Source organism: Apodemus sylvaticus, chromosome 4 (assembly GCF_947179515.1).
Source record: "Apodemus sylvaticus chromosome 4, mApoSyl1.1, whole genome shotgun sequence".
Classification (NCBI taxonomy): Eukaryota; Metazoa; Chordata; class Mammalia; order Rodentia; family Muridae; genus Apodemus; species Apodemus sylvaticus.
The window spans coordinates 54,613,056-54,631,494 of record NC_067475.1 but is presented as its reverse complement, the minus strand read 5'-3'; the positions used below and the strand labels follow the sequence as shown (position 1 = coordinate 54,631,494).

General features: G+C 45.4%; 1 protein-coding gene and 1 long non-coding RNA gene across 2 annotated transcripts in view; one reads left to right on the top strand and one right to left on the bottom strand.

Moving 5' to 3' along the window:
• The window catches only part of Fndc7 (fibronectin type III domain containing 7), a 34,312-nt gene extending 16,277 nt beyond the window's left edge, over positions 1-18,035 (bottom strand). Inside the window, exons 1-5 of the mRNA XM_052178522.1 lie at positions 17,973-18,035; positions 17,398-17,416; positions 11,071-11,325; positions 9,589-9,849; positions 4,695-4,952 (exon numbers count right to left, since the gene is read on the bottom strand). Coding sequence (XP_052034482.1) covers positions 4,695-4,952; positions 9,589-9,849; positions 11,071-11,325; positions 17,398-17,416; positions 17,973-18,035 — 856 coding nt within the window. The remainder of the gene's footprint in view (positions 1-4,694; positions 4,953-9,588; positions 9,850-11,070; positions 11,326-17,397; positions 17,417-17,972) is intronic.
• On the top strand, positions 8,207-9,176 carry LOC127682123 (uncharacterized). The gene is made up of 2 exons (XR_007977354.1): positions 8,207-8,302; positions 8,916-9,176. It is a non-coding gene; the product is annotated as an uncharacterized LOC127682123 (long non-coding RNA).
• Positions 18,036-18,439: the final 404 nt, after the last annotated feature.

Sequence of the window (18,439 nt, the reverse complement as noted above, 5' to 3'; positions counted from 1 at the left end):
CACCACCACCCGGCAGCCTACCTACATTTCTTAGGTGCTTGGATATTATAGTTATGTACCACTACACCAGCTTTGTATATGCTGCGGGATGAAATCTAGGGCTTTGTGACTGCCATGCACTTTACCAACCACCTATATCCCCAGCATGTGCCAGGAGAATTTAAGAGTCAATTTAAGGAAGATATGTGGATTTTGTCAGGTGTGGTGGTTCATGCCTTTAATCCCAACAGTTGGGAGGCAGAATCAACAAGACTTCTGTTGAGTTTGAGGCCGACCTGGTTTACATAGTGAGCTCCAGGACAGCCAGGGTTACATAGAGAGACTCTGTCTAAGGAAAAAAAGTGTGGATTTCACCTTAATTAGAGACGAAGTCTATTTGACATGAGCCAAACAGTAAATATCCAGAAGTTATCTTTTTGGAGGTAAAAATATACCCATTACGTTCTCTGCTAACACTTTCTTTTACTGTCACAAAAATTATCATTTTACAGTTGAAGAAAATGAAGCCCATAAAGGAGAACTGAGTTGCCCCAGATAATATAACTAGAAAGGTAGGACATGCCTGTTTGAATATGGCCCAATATGCCCATATATTTGAGTGCTTGGTTATCAAGGAGTGGCGCAATTGAGAAGGATTGGAAGGCGTGGCCTTGCTAGAGGAAGTATGTCACTATGGGTGAGCTTTGAGGTTTGAAAAACCCCATGCCTGGCCCAGCTCGCTCTCTCTCTCTCTCTCTCTCTCTCTCTCTCTCTCTCTCACTGTGGCATGCAGATCTAGATGTAGCTCTCAGGTATGGTTACATACCTAAGCCTCTGAAACTGTAAGCAAGCCTCCAAATAAATGCCTTCCTTTTTAAGAGTTGCCATTGCTATTGTGTCTCTTCATAGCAATAGAATAGTGACTAAGACACAGGGTAACTGAGGCTTTCTGGGAACTGGGTACAAAGCTCACAGAGTGGGGAGTTCTCCTAACTGTCACCTTCCATGCACTCAGTGATAGAGTCACATTCTCATGACTATCCATCTCCAGAGAACACCCTGAACACACAGTTAAAAAGCTAGATGCTCAGACAAGCAACAAATCAGACATTAAGCACAACTCAGTGCAAACCAAGGAGATATGCTCAGATGCTCTCAATTTTTAATTCATACAATAGATGCTGAACTATCTCTTCCGTAGACATGGGTCTCCTTGGCTAACATGCATGGTTTTCTGTGTCAATGAATATTTCTTTTATGGAAGATTAGCATGACTGAACTCTCCTGAAAGGATAATTTCAAATGAAGGTCATCTACCCAATCCATGAGCTTTCAGGAAACATAGTTCTTTTATGGAGAAACCAAGGTTTCCTTATGATCAGTACTGACTGTGTCATACACACCCCAGTGGTACCTCATGGATCGAGAAGGACAGGAATTGAAAGTTTGAGGGACTCTTTCAGTAGCCCTAACACTGACTACATGGTAAGCATTGACTGGGCAGCTGTTGAAGACTATTCTATCTGGACTCTACTCCCAGAAATCCCAATCTAATTCTCATGGTAGCATCTGGGTGTTTGGGTTCTATGAACATTCCCTAGATGTTTTTGATGTGCATCCAAATTTTAAAAATGCAGGATGTTTTCTCCTGCATTAAATAACTGACTCAGAATGATTGTGTCTTTGAAGTGTTTCTTATATTTTCCTTCATCCCTAGTCACTCCATCTTCAGAATGGCTTTATTATACCTGCCAGACAAACTTGTAATTGCCAAAAGAGACGTCTATTCACGAAGCTTGTGTTGGTGACCTTAATTTAACGGAACTCTAAGAAGGCGTGTTCTGAGAATTTGACTGCACCTTTTTCCCTTGTGGAGGAGAGGACGGCAGCTTGTTGAGCTCGAATCCTCTGTTCAGAATTCTTTTTACCTTACAGTTACATAACTCTGACGGTTGAGTAGAGTGGACATTGCTACAATGTCTTCAACCCAGAGGATTGCAGTCAGGCAAGCTTGAGCTGAGATCTCAGCTGTGCCTCTTACTGTCAGTGTGCACCGGAGCAGACAGCCTCTGCCTCCCTGAGCCTTAGTCAGTTTTTGAATCTAAAAGGAAGAGATAAGTTGGACGCGGTGATGCATGCCTGCAGCATGAGGGAGACAGAAACTGGAGGATCAGGAGAGCAGGGCCAGACTCAGCTACCAATGTAAGGTTGTAGCCAGCCCGAGTTTCATTAGAGCCTGTCTTAAACAAGCAAGCAAGCGAACAAACAAACAAACAAAAAAAAGAAACAAACAAGCAAAAAACAAGAGAGAGACAGCTCTCAAAATTATCCTAAGAGTTAAGTAATGTAGTTACGGCACCTGAGATATAATAGATACCATTAAATGTTAGTTCCAATTCCCCAGAAACATAAACGCTTCTAAATGCAGCTGCAAGCCTCCATGAATGTGTCTTTACATCTCCAACAAGAAAAATATTGGGAAAATACTTAGACACATTTAGATCTAGAAATCTCTCATCTTTTAGTTTTAAAAAGAGCTCCTACCAGGCCTTTGTCCTGAAACATGTCAGGAAGAGCCAGTTAGGGACAGAAAGGATGACTTAATGAGTCAGAGCATTCTCTTTAGCCATGAGGACCCAAGTTCAAAGCCCTAGGACCACATGAAAAGCTGAGTCCTGCTGTGTAGTTGTGTGATCCCACCTTGGGAGGATGGAGACAGGCAGATCTTCCAGGCTCACTGACTCAAGAGGTGTGCTTCTGGTTCAGTGAGAGGTGGCTGAGTCTTTGTCAAGGCAAAAGGCAGAGAGTGACGGGGTGAATACCTGATTTCTTGGCCTCCATGGGTGCACACATGGCTGCAGGTATCTTCATACCTACATGTATGTACCACACACACATACAACACATAAAACCCATGCACACATAGACATACACACAGACAGAGATACACACATACACACTGTACTGGTTGATTTTGTGTGTCAACTTAACACAAGCTGGAGTTATCACAGAGAAAGGAGCTTCAGTTGAGGAAATGCCTCCATGAGATCCAGCTGAAAGGGATTTTCTTAATTAGTGATCGAGTGGGGAGGGCCCTTTGTGGGTGGTGCCATTTCTGGGCTGATAGTCTTGGGTTCTATAAGAGAGCAAACTGAGCAAGGCAGGGGAAGCAAGCCAGTAAGAAACATCCCTCCATGGCCTCTGCATCAGCTCTTGCTTCCTGACCTGCTTGAGTTCCAGTCCTGACTTCCTTTGGTGATGAACAGCAATGTGAAAGTGTAAGCTGAATAAACCCTTTCCTCCCCAACTTGCTTCTTGATCATGATGTTTTGTCCAGGAATAGAAACCCTGACTAAGACACATACACACACAGACACACACAGACACAAACATACAACACATAAAACACACACATGAACACACACATATACAGACATGCACACACACCTACACACACAGACATACACAGACACAAGCGTACAACACATAAAACACACACATGAACACACACATATACAGACATGCACACACACATACACACACAGACATACACAGACACAAGCATACAACAAATAAAACACACACACATGCACACCCACAGACACAAACATACAACAGATAACACACACACACACACAGACACAAACATACAGCAGATAAAACATACATGCACATACACACACAGACACACACACACATATACACACATGCAGAAGCAGTTAGCTACTTGTACTGCACAAAGCTGGAAATAGAAAACTGGATCTTAGAGTTTTCAAAACTTTAACAATTAAAAAAGCAAGCCGGTGATGGTGATGAACACCTCCAGGCCAGCTGATGTAGGGTCTTTTGAGCCCTGGGATTCAGAACCAGCCTGGGCAACGATGTGAGACCTTGTCTCCGAAAGTAAAACTAAATAGCAGAGGAAGAGGAAAAGGATCCAATGAGAGACCAGGCATAGAGGCCAAGCTTGTGAATGTCAAAGACGTGCTGCGTGCAGTGCATAACGCATGCGTGCTTCTCCATCCCAACTGCTCGGTCCTCAAAGTCCCCAGCTCCGTACTTTCATTTAGACCAGGATTAGCTTGATTTTTAAAAAGTTTTTGTTTTGTGTGTGTGTGTGTGTGTGTGTGTGTGTGTGTGTGTGTAATGTGGCAGGGAAGGGTACAATATCATGCAAGTAGAGGCCAGATACAACTCTGCAGAGCTGGTCTCCTGCCTCCTACCTTTGTGTAGATTCCTGGATCAAACTTAGGCTTTTGTAGCAAGCACCTTTGCCTTTTTTGTTGTTGTTTTGTTTGGTTTTTTGTTTTTTTTTTTTTTTTTTTTCAAGATGGGGGTTTCTCTATGTAGCCCTGGCTGTCCTGGAACTCACTTTGTAGACCAGGCTGGCCTTGAACTCAGAAATCTGCCTGCCTCTGCCTCCCAAGTGCTGGGATTAAAGGCATGCTGGCTTCTTTTCTGTTTTTGAGACAAGTTCTTGCTATATATCCTTGGCTGACTTAGTGCTCGGTATGTAGCCCAGGCTGGCCTCAGCCTCATAGCAATCCTCCTGCTTTAGCCTCCTAAATGTTAGTATTATAAATGTGTGACCAGCTTAGAGCAGGCTGTGCCCAGCTGAGAGGCCCAGCCCGTTCTAAGACCTTGGTGGGGATTTCTGTTCCCCCATGGCACCATCTGGTCGTCAGCCCTGCAGGACTTTCCTTTTTCTCACGTACCAGTCTTCAGGGTCGGTGCCGAGGAGGACTTGCTGGACCCAGCATCGTTACTTGCTGAGACAGAAATCAGGTACTCTGTTCCGCACTGCAAGGAACTGATGCTACAGGAGCTGAGAGCCGTGCTGCAGCTGCGCTGGGAAGAATCGCCCGATGCCACCACGGTGTAGTTGAATGCTCCTTCTGTCGGGGTCCATGAAACAGATGCCTTTAGGGCCCCGCTGTCAAAGAAGACTTGAATGTTGGTGGGGGCACGAGGACCTGTGTTTTTGAGAAACAAGAACCCATGTAAGAGTTGGCTTAGTAATGCTGAGGCAACCGGGAGATAAGAGACCATAGACGCTGGATAAGATTAAGTTGTTCAAAGGATAAAATAGGATTTAGTGTGTCTGGGGATTACTCTACAAATTCATCCGTAGCTATGCAACCTCTGTCGTATCATTTACTCTTTTTTTTGTCATTTTGTAAAAATGGATATATGAGCAGTGTTTAACGCATAACTGACACTTACAAGCATACTTTGAGTGTGTGAATACACTACCTAAGAAGTGGTGAAGATTAACATTGGGTTGGGGGAGTAATTCCAGCACTTGGGATGTTACCGTAGAAGGGACATTGGGAGTTCACAGCCAACTTGTACTACCTGCTGAGTCCCTATGTCAAAAAGATCAAGCAACCAAACAAACAAGAATAAAATGAGCATATTCATGTGAAAGGCCAAATTGAAAGGACATATGATGTGTTGTCACATAGTAGGTCAAATGTTTTTTTTTCTTCTACTATTGATCCATGAGCTTAAATGTATCGTTTCTTGGACTGGGAATGCAGCTGGGTAGTAAAGTGTTTGCCAAGGCAGGGGAGCAAAAGGGTCAACCCCGCCTCCCCAACACCCCTGCACTGCTATTTTTGACCTCTCGTGACTTTTACTTTGTACGGGTTTTAGTTCACAATAGTCATCTAGTTTCTAGATAAGCAAATGTCCCATTATAAGGAAAAGGCTCAGGAAGACTCAGGTCTAAGCCCACGCCTGAAAGTAATCTTCTTGTGTCTCCAAGGACTTTCCCCTCATTCCTTTAAACATGCCTTGATGTCGTCATGGTTAGACCATTTATAAACCGGAAAACTGAACCAGTGGAAAGCTCACTGGGTAATGGCAAGACCAATGACCTGAGTTCAGAACCCACATGGTGGGAGATGCCTGGGATTGGCAAATTGTTCCCTGACCTTTGCATGTGTGTCATAGCATGAAAACACTCAGGGTTTTCTACACTGGTGTAGAAGGCAGAGAAAATTGCTTTTTAAAAAAACTAGAGGATGCTTATGCCTCTAATCCCGGGACTAAGGAGGCAGATGCAGAGGATCTCTGAGTTCGAGGCCACCCTTGTCTACAGAGCAAGTTCCAGGACAACTAAGGCTACACGGAAAAACCCTGTCTCCAACCAACCAACCAACCAACCAACAAACAAACAATAACAAACTGGAGTACATGGCTTATGAGCAGAAGTTGGTCTCATTTCTCCTCAAGGATCTGCAATGACATTTTAGTGGGCCTAGAAAACGGTGAGGACAGCTTCCATAGAGAACATCCTCCACACAGATCTTAAGCACAGAGAAGGCTCTGTCTGAGGAGACGTTTCATGGACACCTGACTCATTTTGTTTGAGAAAGGCACCTGTTGTGTTTCCCTTACAGGCCGTCTTGACAGGTCCTTTCCCTCACCACATGGTCTGCTTGTCCCCAAAGGACCTGCCTTGAGATAGTGCCAGCTGGACCAAGGCTGGTAGAGGTTGCCTGCAGTGTCTTAAGACAATTAAGGGAGCTAGGCAGTAGTGGTATATACCTTTAATCTCAGCACTCAGGAGGCAGAGGCAGGAAAATCCCTGAGTTCAAGGCCAGCCTGGTCTACATAGCTAGTTCTAAGACAGGGTTACACAGAGAAACCGTCTTGAAAAATCAAAACAAAACAAACAACAAAAAAAAGACAATCGACTTTCCAATCAAAGCATAGGAGACTTAGGGGGAAGAGTTAGACTATCAGGAGTCTGTCAGAGCTGGACTGTGTACCTAGCACTTTCAGAAAGTGACCTTATTTGGAATAGGGTCAGGGGTCATAGAAGTTATTTAAAATAAGGTCATTTAGGATGGGATATAATCCAACATGATAGAGGTCTATATATATATATATATATATATATATATATATATATATGGACCAAACTATAGACGAGGCTGGCTTCGAACTCAGAAATCCACCTGCCTCTGCCTCCCAAGTGCTGGGATTAAAGGCGTGCACTACCCCGCCCAGCAATAGATGTCCTAATAAAGAGAAGAAATTCAGACATGCATATAGGGGAATCGCCAGGTAAACATGAAGATGGCCACACATAGGCCAGGTGGACACCTCTGAACATATCTTTCAAGCAACTCTGCCAGGGCCATCATTTTAGGCTTAGATTCTACAACTGTGGAACAACAAATTTCCATTCCTTAAGCTATCCCGTCTGTGGTATTTTCTTACAGCAGCCCAAGAAAACTGATACAAAGACTAAATCCAACTGTATAAAACATGAAGAAACGGAGCGAGGTCTGGAGGTGTCTGGCAGATGGAGGCACGGGAAGATCAGAGTCAAAGCCAGCCTAACCTACAGACAGATTTCCAGGGAAGCCGGGAACTCTGTTTCAAATAAAAACAAACCAAACAGACAACAAACAAACAAAAAACCATGGAGAAACACGTGAAAGGGAAACAATGAAGCAGGTGGGAACATCTGTTTCACCTTTGCCCTCAGTCTCGGGATCATCTCAGAAAAGAGAGAAGAGAGCGAAGACACAGGCAGGGAGATGAGACCCAGTCTTCTGGTTATGTCAAGATGGCGGATGAGGACTGAGCTAGGTAGCATCCTAGCATGGAGGGGCAAAGGCCTTCAACAGCCCTCGCCACCGAGCAGCTGTTGACAGCTGATGGCTCCTGGAGGAGGGAGAGGCATTGATATAAGGGTGGGGCCCAGTGGGTCAGCCAAGTGCCAACAGCCCTGCACCCAAGCGCATCTGCGTATGTAAACTGGCCTTGATGGTTATGTTTGGGGGAGGGGTGGCTAAAGGCTCCCTGACTGCTCTTCAGAAGATGGGGAAGGCGGTGCTGATTCCCCGGCCTCTGCATGGTGGCTCGCAGGCGGCTATAATTTCCGTTCCAGAGGATCTGATACTCTCGTCTGGCCTCCTTGGGCAAAGAGCATACACATAGTGTACAATCATACATGAAGGGAAAAAAAAAAACTATGTACTTTTTAAAAGAGAGAGAGCATGAAGTCGGGGGTGTGGAGGTGGGTGTGGGAGGAGTTATGGGGAGCATTGGGGGTGAATATCCAAGTGTATAAGATTCCCCAAAACTAATGAAACTATTATTCAAAAAGGAACCTGGTGGTTCTCTTGTCCCTTGCTCGGATGTAGACGCCCTTTCCTAGGCACACTCCGCCCACAACCGGTCTAGCAAAGCTCTTTGTTACATCTGTCATGGCTGAGTTACGCGGCTTTGGACAGGGTCCATTCTTTGGGTCTAGGAATTGCCTTGTTTCATTTTTTACTCCTAGCTGCTAAATGTTTGTACGAGGGTAAGGTAGGGAAGAGAAAGGGAGAGGGGGGAAAAGGGGGAAAGGGGAGAAGGGAAGAGGGGAGGGAGGTGGGGGGGGAAGAGGGGAGGGAGGTGGGGGGGGGGAGAGGGGAGGGGACGGGCTGGGCTCGGCAGGCAAGCCACCCAAGGGCCCGGGAAGGCGGGGCACAGATACCCTGACTCACCAAGCCAATCATGACTCACCTGAGTGTACATCCGAGCTCGCCATCCTTTTCCCTATGTGAGTGTTAGACAAGGCAAACCCTCTTTTCTCTCGCATTTCTGCCGGCCTCATACACAATAAGACTTCCATTCCAATTTAGAGAAAGTAGAAGAAACTATTTCCAGTTTCTTCCTACATTTCTTGGGTCCTACCCTATTCCCTATGAGATAAAATAGCTAATGCGGTTAAGTTGGCGAAAGCTTAGCATTAATTACACACACACACACACATACACACACACACACACACACACACACACCTGCCACCGACACCCACACACTTTTGCTCCCTGATTCTTCAGACTCACGCTAGCAGTTGAGGGTTTAGACTGCCTCCTCCCCACCCCACCCCCGCCTCCCCACTCCAGACTACGAGGGTCTCATTTTCCTAGGGTGGAGTAGTGGGCGCACACATCGCACTCTCACTGAGCTGTCCACGCGTGGAGAAGGGATGGTAGGCAGCCCCATGGCAGCTTCCGGCTTCGGGCTCAAGCTCAAGTGTCCGAGAAATGTCTCTAAAACACAGACTCTCTCACGTCGCGCATACCAGCATCAGGAACTCTTTCTACGGCTGTATCCCTAGAAAATGCTGGCTTCAGTTGGCACACGCGCACTAAATGTCTGTTGAATAAATAAATTCCTGTTTTCCTCTTTTTTTTTTTGGTTTTGTTTTGTTTTTGTTTTTGTTTTTGTTTTTGTTTTTTTTTTTTGGTTTAGATTGTTGACTTGAACCCGGAGGAGGTGGGGAGAGCGTTTTAGTGGACCTAGCAAGAGCCGGAAGGGACGAGGAAGGATTGGTCCCTTTCCCTCTGTGATCTGGAATGTGCTTGCTGCAGCGGACTTGGCTCTGAGTGGGGGAAGCGCTGTGCTCCGCACCGCTCAGAGAGTGTTTGAACTGCTGCCGAGGAATACTCAGGGCTCTATAAATAACTTCATAATAAATTCGAACAGCCGTTGCCGGCTGCTCTGTGCGCATCACTCGGCATCGCTCTCCTCGGCTGCGGAGCACAGCCCCGTCATCAATCAAAAATGAGATTGGTCAAGGCCGAGCTAAGAAGCCCTTACTGGTTCTCTGATTGCGGGTGGAGTCATCCCCGGGGATTCCATTGGCATTCCACGCATAGGCCTTTATAGTGTAGAGAGTCCCGGCATCCAGACTGCTGAAGGTCAGGGAGGTGTTTGTAGTGTTCTCCTTCCAAATTCTACCCAAGCCATTGGCTTGCATAACAGACACGGAGAATCCGATCGCCATGTAGACGTTGTCCCAGCTCACAAGGATGGAGTCTGGGCTTGGAGAGCTAACTTCCAGAATTGGTGCAGCCAGCACTATAAGTAAAAACCAAACAAGACAGTGAATGTATGTTACAAAAGTCTATGGAGAATACTTTAAGTTGCTGAGAAATAAATAAATATGCAGGTTGATTATCCATATTACTCTCTCTCTCTCTCTCTCTCTCTCTCTCTCTCTCTCTCTCTCTCTCTCTCTCTCTCTCTCTCTCTTTGGTTTTTCAAGACAGGGTTTCTCTGTATAGCCTTGGCTGTCCTAGAACTCACTCTGTAGACCAGGCTGGCCTCGAACTCAGAAATCCACCTGCCTCTGCCTCCCAAGTGCTGGGATTAAAGGTGTGTGCCACCACCACCGCCAGGCCACATTATTCATTTACAATGGCAGAGTTCAATTTAGGAATATCTAATTGGAGCTGAGGATATAGCTCAGCAGTAGAGGCCCTGGCTTTGTGCTACAGTATGATCTTTTAGAAAAACTAAGTATATATTAATAATAATTGATGAAGAAATGTGGAAACATAAGCCAGGAATGGTGGTACACACTCACAATCCCAGCATTCAAGAAGCTGAGGCAGGAGAATTGCTTTGAATTTAAGGTCTGGTTGGGCTACCCTGTCTCAAAAAACATGAGGAGGGAGACACCAGTGTACAATGCTGTCAGCTTACAGCTGGTAAGCAGTTAGGTAAAATGTCCCTGTGAGTGAGTAAGGAAAAATGGTTATTTATCCTCCTTCACTGTGCAGCTAACTTTTGTTTTTCAACTCTGAGAGTGAACTCAGAGCTCTATCCAAGTTAGACCAGCACTTCACCCAAGCTACACCAATCCCTGCACACGGATTTTCAGAAATATGCCCAGGGGTGACTTTGTGAAGTGAATTTAATGCTGATGGGCAAACCCCAGAACTTTTATTTGTTAACGTATCTGCCATGGGATTAAGGTACTGCAAAGTCTGTTCTATATGTTCTCTGTCTGGCATGGATAAAAACGGAAATTGCTTTTTTCTGGGAGATTTAAAGGCATCCTGCTTTTAAAGCTGCCCAGAAATGGGTTTTAAATCCCAAAGCAAATTACTAGGCATTTAAATGTCACTTTCTCTACAAATTGCTGAGTTGCCAAAAAGAACATTTGGTGGCTTTTGCCTCTAGGCCTTGCGTAGAAAATGCTGGCTTGTGTACAAACCACACCATACATTTGCAGTGCTGAAAAACTGACCTAAGTTGCAGGCCACCACTCAGACGACTGAGCATCCAGCTACCGACCTGTCTTTGCTTGCTTTGGAGATGATGCCTGGCTTCGTCCAGAGGCACTGATGGATCTGATGGTGATTTGGTACAAGGTTGCAGCCTTCAGGCCGGTCACAGTGCCTGGGGAATTGGCCACTGTGGTCTCAATGATTGTGTTCCCATCTTCAGCTGTGAGCAAGTAACTTGTGGCGCCTGGCACGGTAGTCCACTCTACAGTGATACTATTGCTGATTTTCGAATACGCCTGATCAATAGTTGGTATTTCAGGAGCTGAAAGATAGTTTGAAGCTGTTCGTTAGCCAGAGTATCCTACAAGGATGACATCTTTTGTCACTTCCTCTCTAAACTACGTAATCCTGGTGTCTCCCCATGAACATAAACTTTTGATTCATTTTCCAGAATTAAAAAAGAAGCTGGGAAAAAAAAAAAAGCCAGGTGGTGGTGGCGCACGCCTTTGATCCCAGCACTTGGGAGGCAGAGGCAGGCAGATTTCTGAGTTCGAGGCCAGCCTGGTCTACAGAGTGAGCTCCTGGACAGCCAGGCCTACACAGGGAACCCCCCCCCCCCCCCCCCCCCGTCTTGAAAAATCCAAATCCAAAAAACCAAAAACCAAACAAACAAACAAAAAAAGAAGCTGGGTGTGATGGTGTGGTGCACACCCGAGGTCCAGCTACCTAAGAAGTAGAGACCGGAGGACCTGAAATTCAAGGCCATTCTGGGCAACTTAACATGGGCATTGTAGCACATGGGTGCCCACCACACACCTCTACTTGGGTATTGTAGCATGCAGGTACATACCACACACACACACACACACACATACACACACACACACACACACTCACACACGTATATACACATTTGCAATACATGTACATGCTAAATAAATAAATACATAAATACATAAAACTTTAAAAAAAAAGACTGGGTGGCAATGGTGGTGCACACATTTAATCCCAACTCTTAGGAGGCAGAGACAGGTGGATACCTGAATTTGAGGCCAGCCTGATCTACAAAGAGAGTTCCAGGACAGCCAGGACTCCACAAATAAACCCTGTGTCAAAAAACCAAAAACCAAATCAAACCAAAAGAGCCAAACAAACAAAAAACAGGAGTAGAAACAGAGTAAGAAAGAGCAGGGGAAGATAGGAGAATCACTGTTTTCCAAAATCAGTCATTACTTCCGGCTGCCTGTGGGTCCTGGGTGCTTTCTATGCTTTTAAATAATAAAGGGCCGGAAAAGACTGTGGGAAAGAGCTCCCAGGAAAGGGAAGGGATAATGGAGGCGTTTTATTCCAGAGGATTCTGTGAGTTCCAAGGCTGCTTTTTGCGGCTGCCTTGTTTCCAGCTGGGCCTTCCATGCCTACCTCTCGCTGTGCCTGTGGGTACTTTCTCATGGCTGCACATTTCCCAAGTGGGCTCTAACCTGACAGAGGTGGATGGAGAACTGCACTTTGTTATAGTTGCCTCTTAGTGCTTGCTATCAGAGCAGAACAATGCTTAGGTTCTTCTATGTACAAGAAAATTAACTGCCGGGTGGTGGTGGCACTCTAGGAGGCAGAGGCAGGCGAATTTCTGAGTTCGAGGCCAGCCTGATCTACAGAGTGAGTTCCAGACAGCCAGGGCTATACAGAGAAACCCTGTCTCACACACACACACAAAAAGTTAACTTTATTCTTCCTTTGTCTATCAAAATATATGCCTCAGTGTGAGGTTTAGATACTGAAGCCCTTTTGTGGCTGTGTGCAGTTTGCCATGGAAATGGGAATGTTTATGTCATGAGTACACCAGAGAGTCCTCTGCTTCTAAGGTAGAGCATACAGGGTGAGAATCAGATTTACTACTTCAGAACTTCAGAAAATCTGTGGACACACACACACACACAACCACACACACACACACACACACACGTGTCCTGGATCTTGTAATAGCCAAGCAGAAGAGATCAGTAAATGAATGCTGGGTTTGAATTCTGAAACTGGCTCTTTGCCTTGTAACATATGTTGAGCACTGTCACTGTAGGCTGAAGGGCGAGCCGGACATGGTGGTACATGCTTGTGACCTAGCCTTTGGGAGACTGAGGCAGGAGGATTTCAAATTTGAGTCCCAAAAGATCTTCAGAGATCCTATCTCAAACAAACAAATGAACACCATAGCGTGCACAACTGCAATCCTGGGGGTGAGAGGGTGGGGTGGGGGGGACTGGAAGGTCAGGCTCATCTATATAGGGTGTTGGAGAAAACCAGGCTATTTGTAACCCCGTCTCAAAAACAATCAATGAAACCCAAACCAATCAGGCAACCAACTTCCCCAAGCCAACCAAATAAAGAGCTTAAGGGCAAAATGTCATCTATAGGACAAGAAGACATGATACCAGCCAAGTGCTTTGCCAGCTTTCACTTTTCCTGGCTGCCCCTCAGCCAAAACCCTGGTACACAATGCAGCCAACCTTCTCTTTGTGCCCCAACAGTCAAGAGAATGCATGTTGGCAGCCTCTCAGAAATAACTAAGCTGCAAAAAAAAAAAAAAAAAAAAAAAAAGAACAAAGTCTCTACTGTTCATTGGCCAGATACTTCTGGAACGTAGTCCAGGAGTATCTTGTCACAGAAAGAAAATCATGGTGATCATATATGTTGGAGAAACCGTGTGTGTGTGTGTGTGTGTGTGTGTGTGTGCGTGTTTCTGGAGGAGGAGCGCTGGTGGCCTTTTGCCCCTGAAGTTAATTCTGCAGAAACAGCAGTTGCCCCTTTAGGCCCCTCAGAACAAAAAGCCCCAGTAGGGTTTCCCTCTCACACAGCAGATCTCTCAACTGCCAGCTGCCCCTCCCCTTCCCCTCCCCGAGTCATTTCCCTGTGGTCTGTGTGTCCTTTCTTCTCGTTTTCTGGTGTCTCTCAACGCCTTCTGTTTCCTCCGTCCCAAGGCTTATCTTATCTCCTGTGATAGATAGGCCTGCTCATTGGAAGGGACAAACTTCCTGGGAAAATGACCAGCTGCAGACCCTGAAGGCCTGACTGCATTCATGGAAACGGGCTGAAAGGCCAGCATGCACAGGCTGTCTTCCCACAGGCGGCCATACTGGCTGAGAAGACTGCATTTTCCCCATCCAACTGAGCTATGAAGGAGTCGTGCCTGTATCGGCAGAGTGAAAATTAGGGCAGAAAAATAGCAAAGAACTTAGATTCAGAAGTTCTAGGCTTAAGGCATAGCTCTGCTGTTTACTTTTGGGTGAGAGCAGAACAGGACATTTCAGCCCAAGCTTCCTCTAGACACTGCTGGGTGAGCGGCAACAGGAACATTTCAGGAACTATGAAAGGTGAAACACATATAATGTAGGATTATTGCAAAGATTAAGTAAAAGTATATGAGAAGGTACTTTGAAAGCTCCCCTTCCCTTTCTTCCTCCCTCGTGTGTGTGTGTGTGTGTGTGTGTGTGTGTGTGTGTTCCAGCTAGTGCTAGTGTGGGTACACCTACCAAGTGTGGATGAGTTTGGAAAAAATCAGATCATATAGCAAAACCATGGGAAGGTAAAAGTGAAACTCTGAGGAGTCTGCGGTGAACACAGGCGAGAGAGACAGAGTGCCTAACTGGCTCTCAGAAGACTGACTAGTGACAGCCACAAAAGCAAATCAACCCCTCCAGGACAGCTGCTACTACAGTTCCTCATGTTGTGGCAACCCCCCAATCGTAACATGATTCTCATTGCTACCTCCTAACTGTAATTCTTCTCCTGTTAGGAATCATAATGTAAAGATCTGCGTTTTATGGTGGTCTTGGGTGACCCTTGTGAAAGATTGAAAACCGTTGCTCTAGGAGACGAGAAGCAGAAGCCCAGCGCTCACAGGGGAAGGGCACGGGCGGAAGCCCATGGGAGCAACTGAGCCTGTCAGAGCTTGGTGAGCTGGTGACAGAAGGATCAAGTGGGATCAGCTGCTGTATGCAAATGAGTCTGAGTGGCCAGTCCAGGTGTGGCAGAATGAGACCAGGTGGCACAGGCTTTAGGGACACGTATTCCATGGGAGGGATGGACTGGTAGGTAGATCTGGTACTGTGACAGGTAAGCAAAGTGGCTCTTGAGTGGCTAGGGACTTGGCTCAGTTGGTAAAGTGCTTGCCTAGCAGGTAGGAAGCCCCGGCTGCATCGCTCGCCTTGCAGACACCTAATGCACGCCCACAATCCCGGTGCTTAGGAGGCAGAAGTAGGAGACAGTTAAGGTCATCCTTGACTACATCGTGAGCTTCAGGCTAAGCTGAGGGACATAAGGCCTTGCCATAAAATAAAATAATAAAATAAAATAAAATGAAAGCAGGACTTAGGCACCTGAGAGGGGAGAGGTGGCAGGATGGATCTGACTCTGAGGAAGCGGGCAAACCTATCGGCACTAGCACTCTTTTGAAAACAGACAGCATCTATGTCTTTACAGAAAGAGGCTTGAAGATTCTCGTTGATAGAGCCAGGCTTTGCCCCTTTCCACCCTTGGTGCTGTAGAATTGAATAAAGGGTCTCACACATGTTAAGTAAGCTTTTACAACCATGCTACCCAGCCCCTGGCTAAATGATGATTATATTGTATTGTATTGTATTGTATTGTATTGTATTGTATTGTATTGTATTGTACGGTATTGTATTGTATGGTACTGTACTGTACTGTATTGTACTGTATTGTATTATATTTATCACTTAATAGTAACGTGGGATTGCCATTTTGCTTTGTTTGTTTTCTACTGCTTTTTGTTTGTTTGTTTATCAAGGCAGGGTTTCTCTGTGTGGCCCTAGCTATCCCTATCCTGTAGCCCAGGTCAGCCTCCAGTCAGAGATCCTCTGGCCTCTTCTTCCAGCCTCTGCCTCCAGAGAATTGGTACTAAAGGTATTCACTACCACACCTAGCTTTAACAGTGTTATTTTCATCATTTTAATAATGATAAAAGTTATGATAGAAGTTATGAGTCCTTCTTTCCCTGTTCTCTCAATTTCTGAGACAGAGAGAGAGAGAGAGAGAGAGAGAGAGAGAGAGAGAGAGAGAGAGGAGAGGGAGGGAGGAGAGGGAGGGTGGAGCTGAGAAGATGAGTACCAAGTGCCAGGCACGCCCTGGGTTAAGGAGAGGGAAGACTTTATTCTCCAGCCATGCATCCCTCTACACTGATAACATCCAAAATGAAACCCTTTGAATCTTTTGAACAGCTCAGAGATCCCATGTCAGCTCAGAGTCCTCAGTGCCCAGACACAGATCAACAGTGATGCCAAAGCCAAAAGAGAGTCAAATGCACACTGAAGATGAAGCCTTCTACACGTACAGATCGCACACGGCCCACGCATTGAAAAACCAAGGCAACTTCACTAACAGCATCACCAACAGCATCACTGGTGCTGAAATCTGGCCTCCTGCCTCCTTTCCAAGTGCGGATCATGTGGGGACTAAAAGGAGTCAGGAGTCCATCTTAAGGTCTCAGCTGGTCTGGGTTTGAATATATAAGAGTTTATCTTTGAAACCATTGATTTTGCAGATAATCTAAAACCTATTCAATATAAATTCCTATCCTGTGGACTTAGATTTCTGGATGTATGAGGCAGGAAAAGTTTCTTGAAAAATTATTGTGGCCTCCGGTCCATTTATTCAAGAAAAAAAAGGTGTTTGAAATCTTTTTAAAATAAGGAAATATCTTTTGAATTCTGAATCATTATATTACTGTGTAGATCTCAGTAAATAAGGTTACATGTGCTAATCTCTCTATCTCTTCCTCCCTTTTTCTGGTTTGCTTTTAGTTTCTTGATTTGGGGGGCGGGGAGATTCTCCTGCAGCCTAGGTTTGCCCCTAAACTTCTATGTATCCATCTTGAACATCTGACCCTCTTGCCTCCAAGTGCTGGGATTACAGGTATGTACCCCCACACCCAGAACAAAGGTTCTGTTCTTGATAGAGGACTTTCTTGAAGGTGTATTTAAATTTGGCATTTCTAGGTTTTTTTTTTTTTCTTCTAATGTCCCAAAAGATGAGTTGGAAAGTTATATAAGCAAGATTCTTGCAGTGAGATTTTATTTGTTTGGCTGGAATGATGGTCATTGTGTTAGTTTGTCCACAACAATCTGGATGAAACTGTGACACTGTATTATGGTGCTCACAATACCTCCAAAGGACTTGTATTTTAAATATGACCCAGCTGGTTTGTTTTACCAAGTATGCTTTCCCAAGCACTGTTTACAGTGTTGTTAGCTTCCATCATGCACACTCAGAGAATGTTCATGCCTGCCCTCTAAGATGGTGATATACAAGACAGCCCATAAATCAACGGTATAAGAAGGGACTCAAATAGAAGAAGAAAAAAATGCATTTCATCAATTGTTACCTGTTTTGGATGAAGTAACCTGTAAAGGAAATGTAGAAAGATAAGAATAAGGAAAAACAGTATTTGGGAAAATGAAGCAAACACATCAACCAGAACACAGTAAGAATAGCATTTCTGTGTACTGTATGAGCAATTTCCCCATTCACGTCCATGCTTTTCTGTTCGACTCATTTCCCAGCTCTCAAATCTACCATAAAGCAGTGCTTGAAAGGACCTAGAGGCTGGGGCCAGATCACCTTACTGTTTCATTCCCTCTCAGCCCGTCTCCTCTCCCCTCCGCCCCAATACACCTTGAATCTACGCATTGAACTAAGTCAGAGGCTGTTGACAGATTCCCCCCCCCCCCCCCCCCAGGAATCTTTGGTCTTTAAACACAATCACAATGATAATCTTGTTTCGTTTTCTAGTATATCACTTACATTTCAAACACACAAATGTACCATCTTAGTATGATTTAAGGGAATTTCTACTTATATCTCCCTGTTCCTCAGCCCTTCATAAAGAGAACAAGATAATGTATGGGTCTGTTCCCCTCTCCCCCAAATAGTTGTGGGTAGTTGAAAAGGTAGACTCACCATTTTCAGACAGAGGAGACTGAATCTGATCAAAGACAAACACTTCTCCGGTCTTCCAGCCATCGTGTGAGCTGCAGCCCTCACCCAGCACACACACAGCGGTGAACTGAGTCCTGGTTGGCTCCCAGAAGCTCAGCACTGAAAGCTGTAGAGTGAAGGGCCACAAGGCTGGAAACCAACTCTGGAAGTTGCCTCTCCTTCGGAGAGCGCCAGTGCTTACCTGTAACTAGAGGCACTGGGGACTGGCAGGGACAGGTACTGCAAAGACTGAAAAGAAAAAAAAAACAAAAAAGAGCCTGGGAAAGCCATGCCAAGCGGGCCAAAGAAGCTCCTGTAACCTTGGTTTCAAGGAACTATGTACAATGCTCTCCCTTTTAATAACTTTTACTCCAGGCACAGTGGTGCAGCCCTTTAATCCTAGCACTTGGGAGGCACAGGTAGGCAGATCTCTTAGTTCAAGCCCCCTG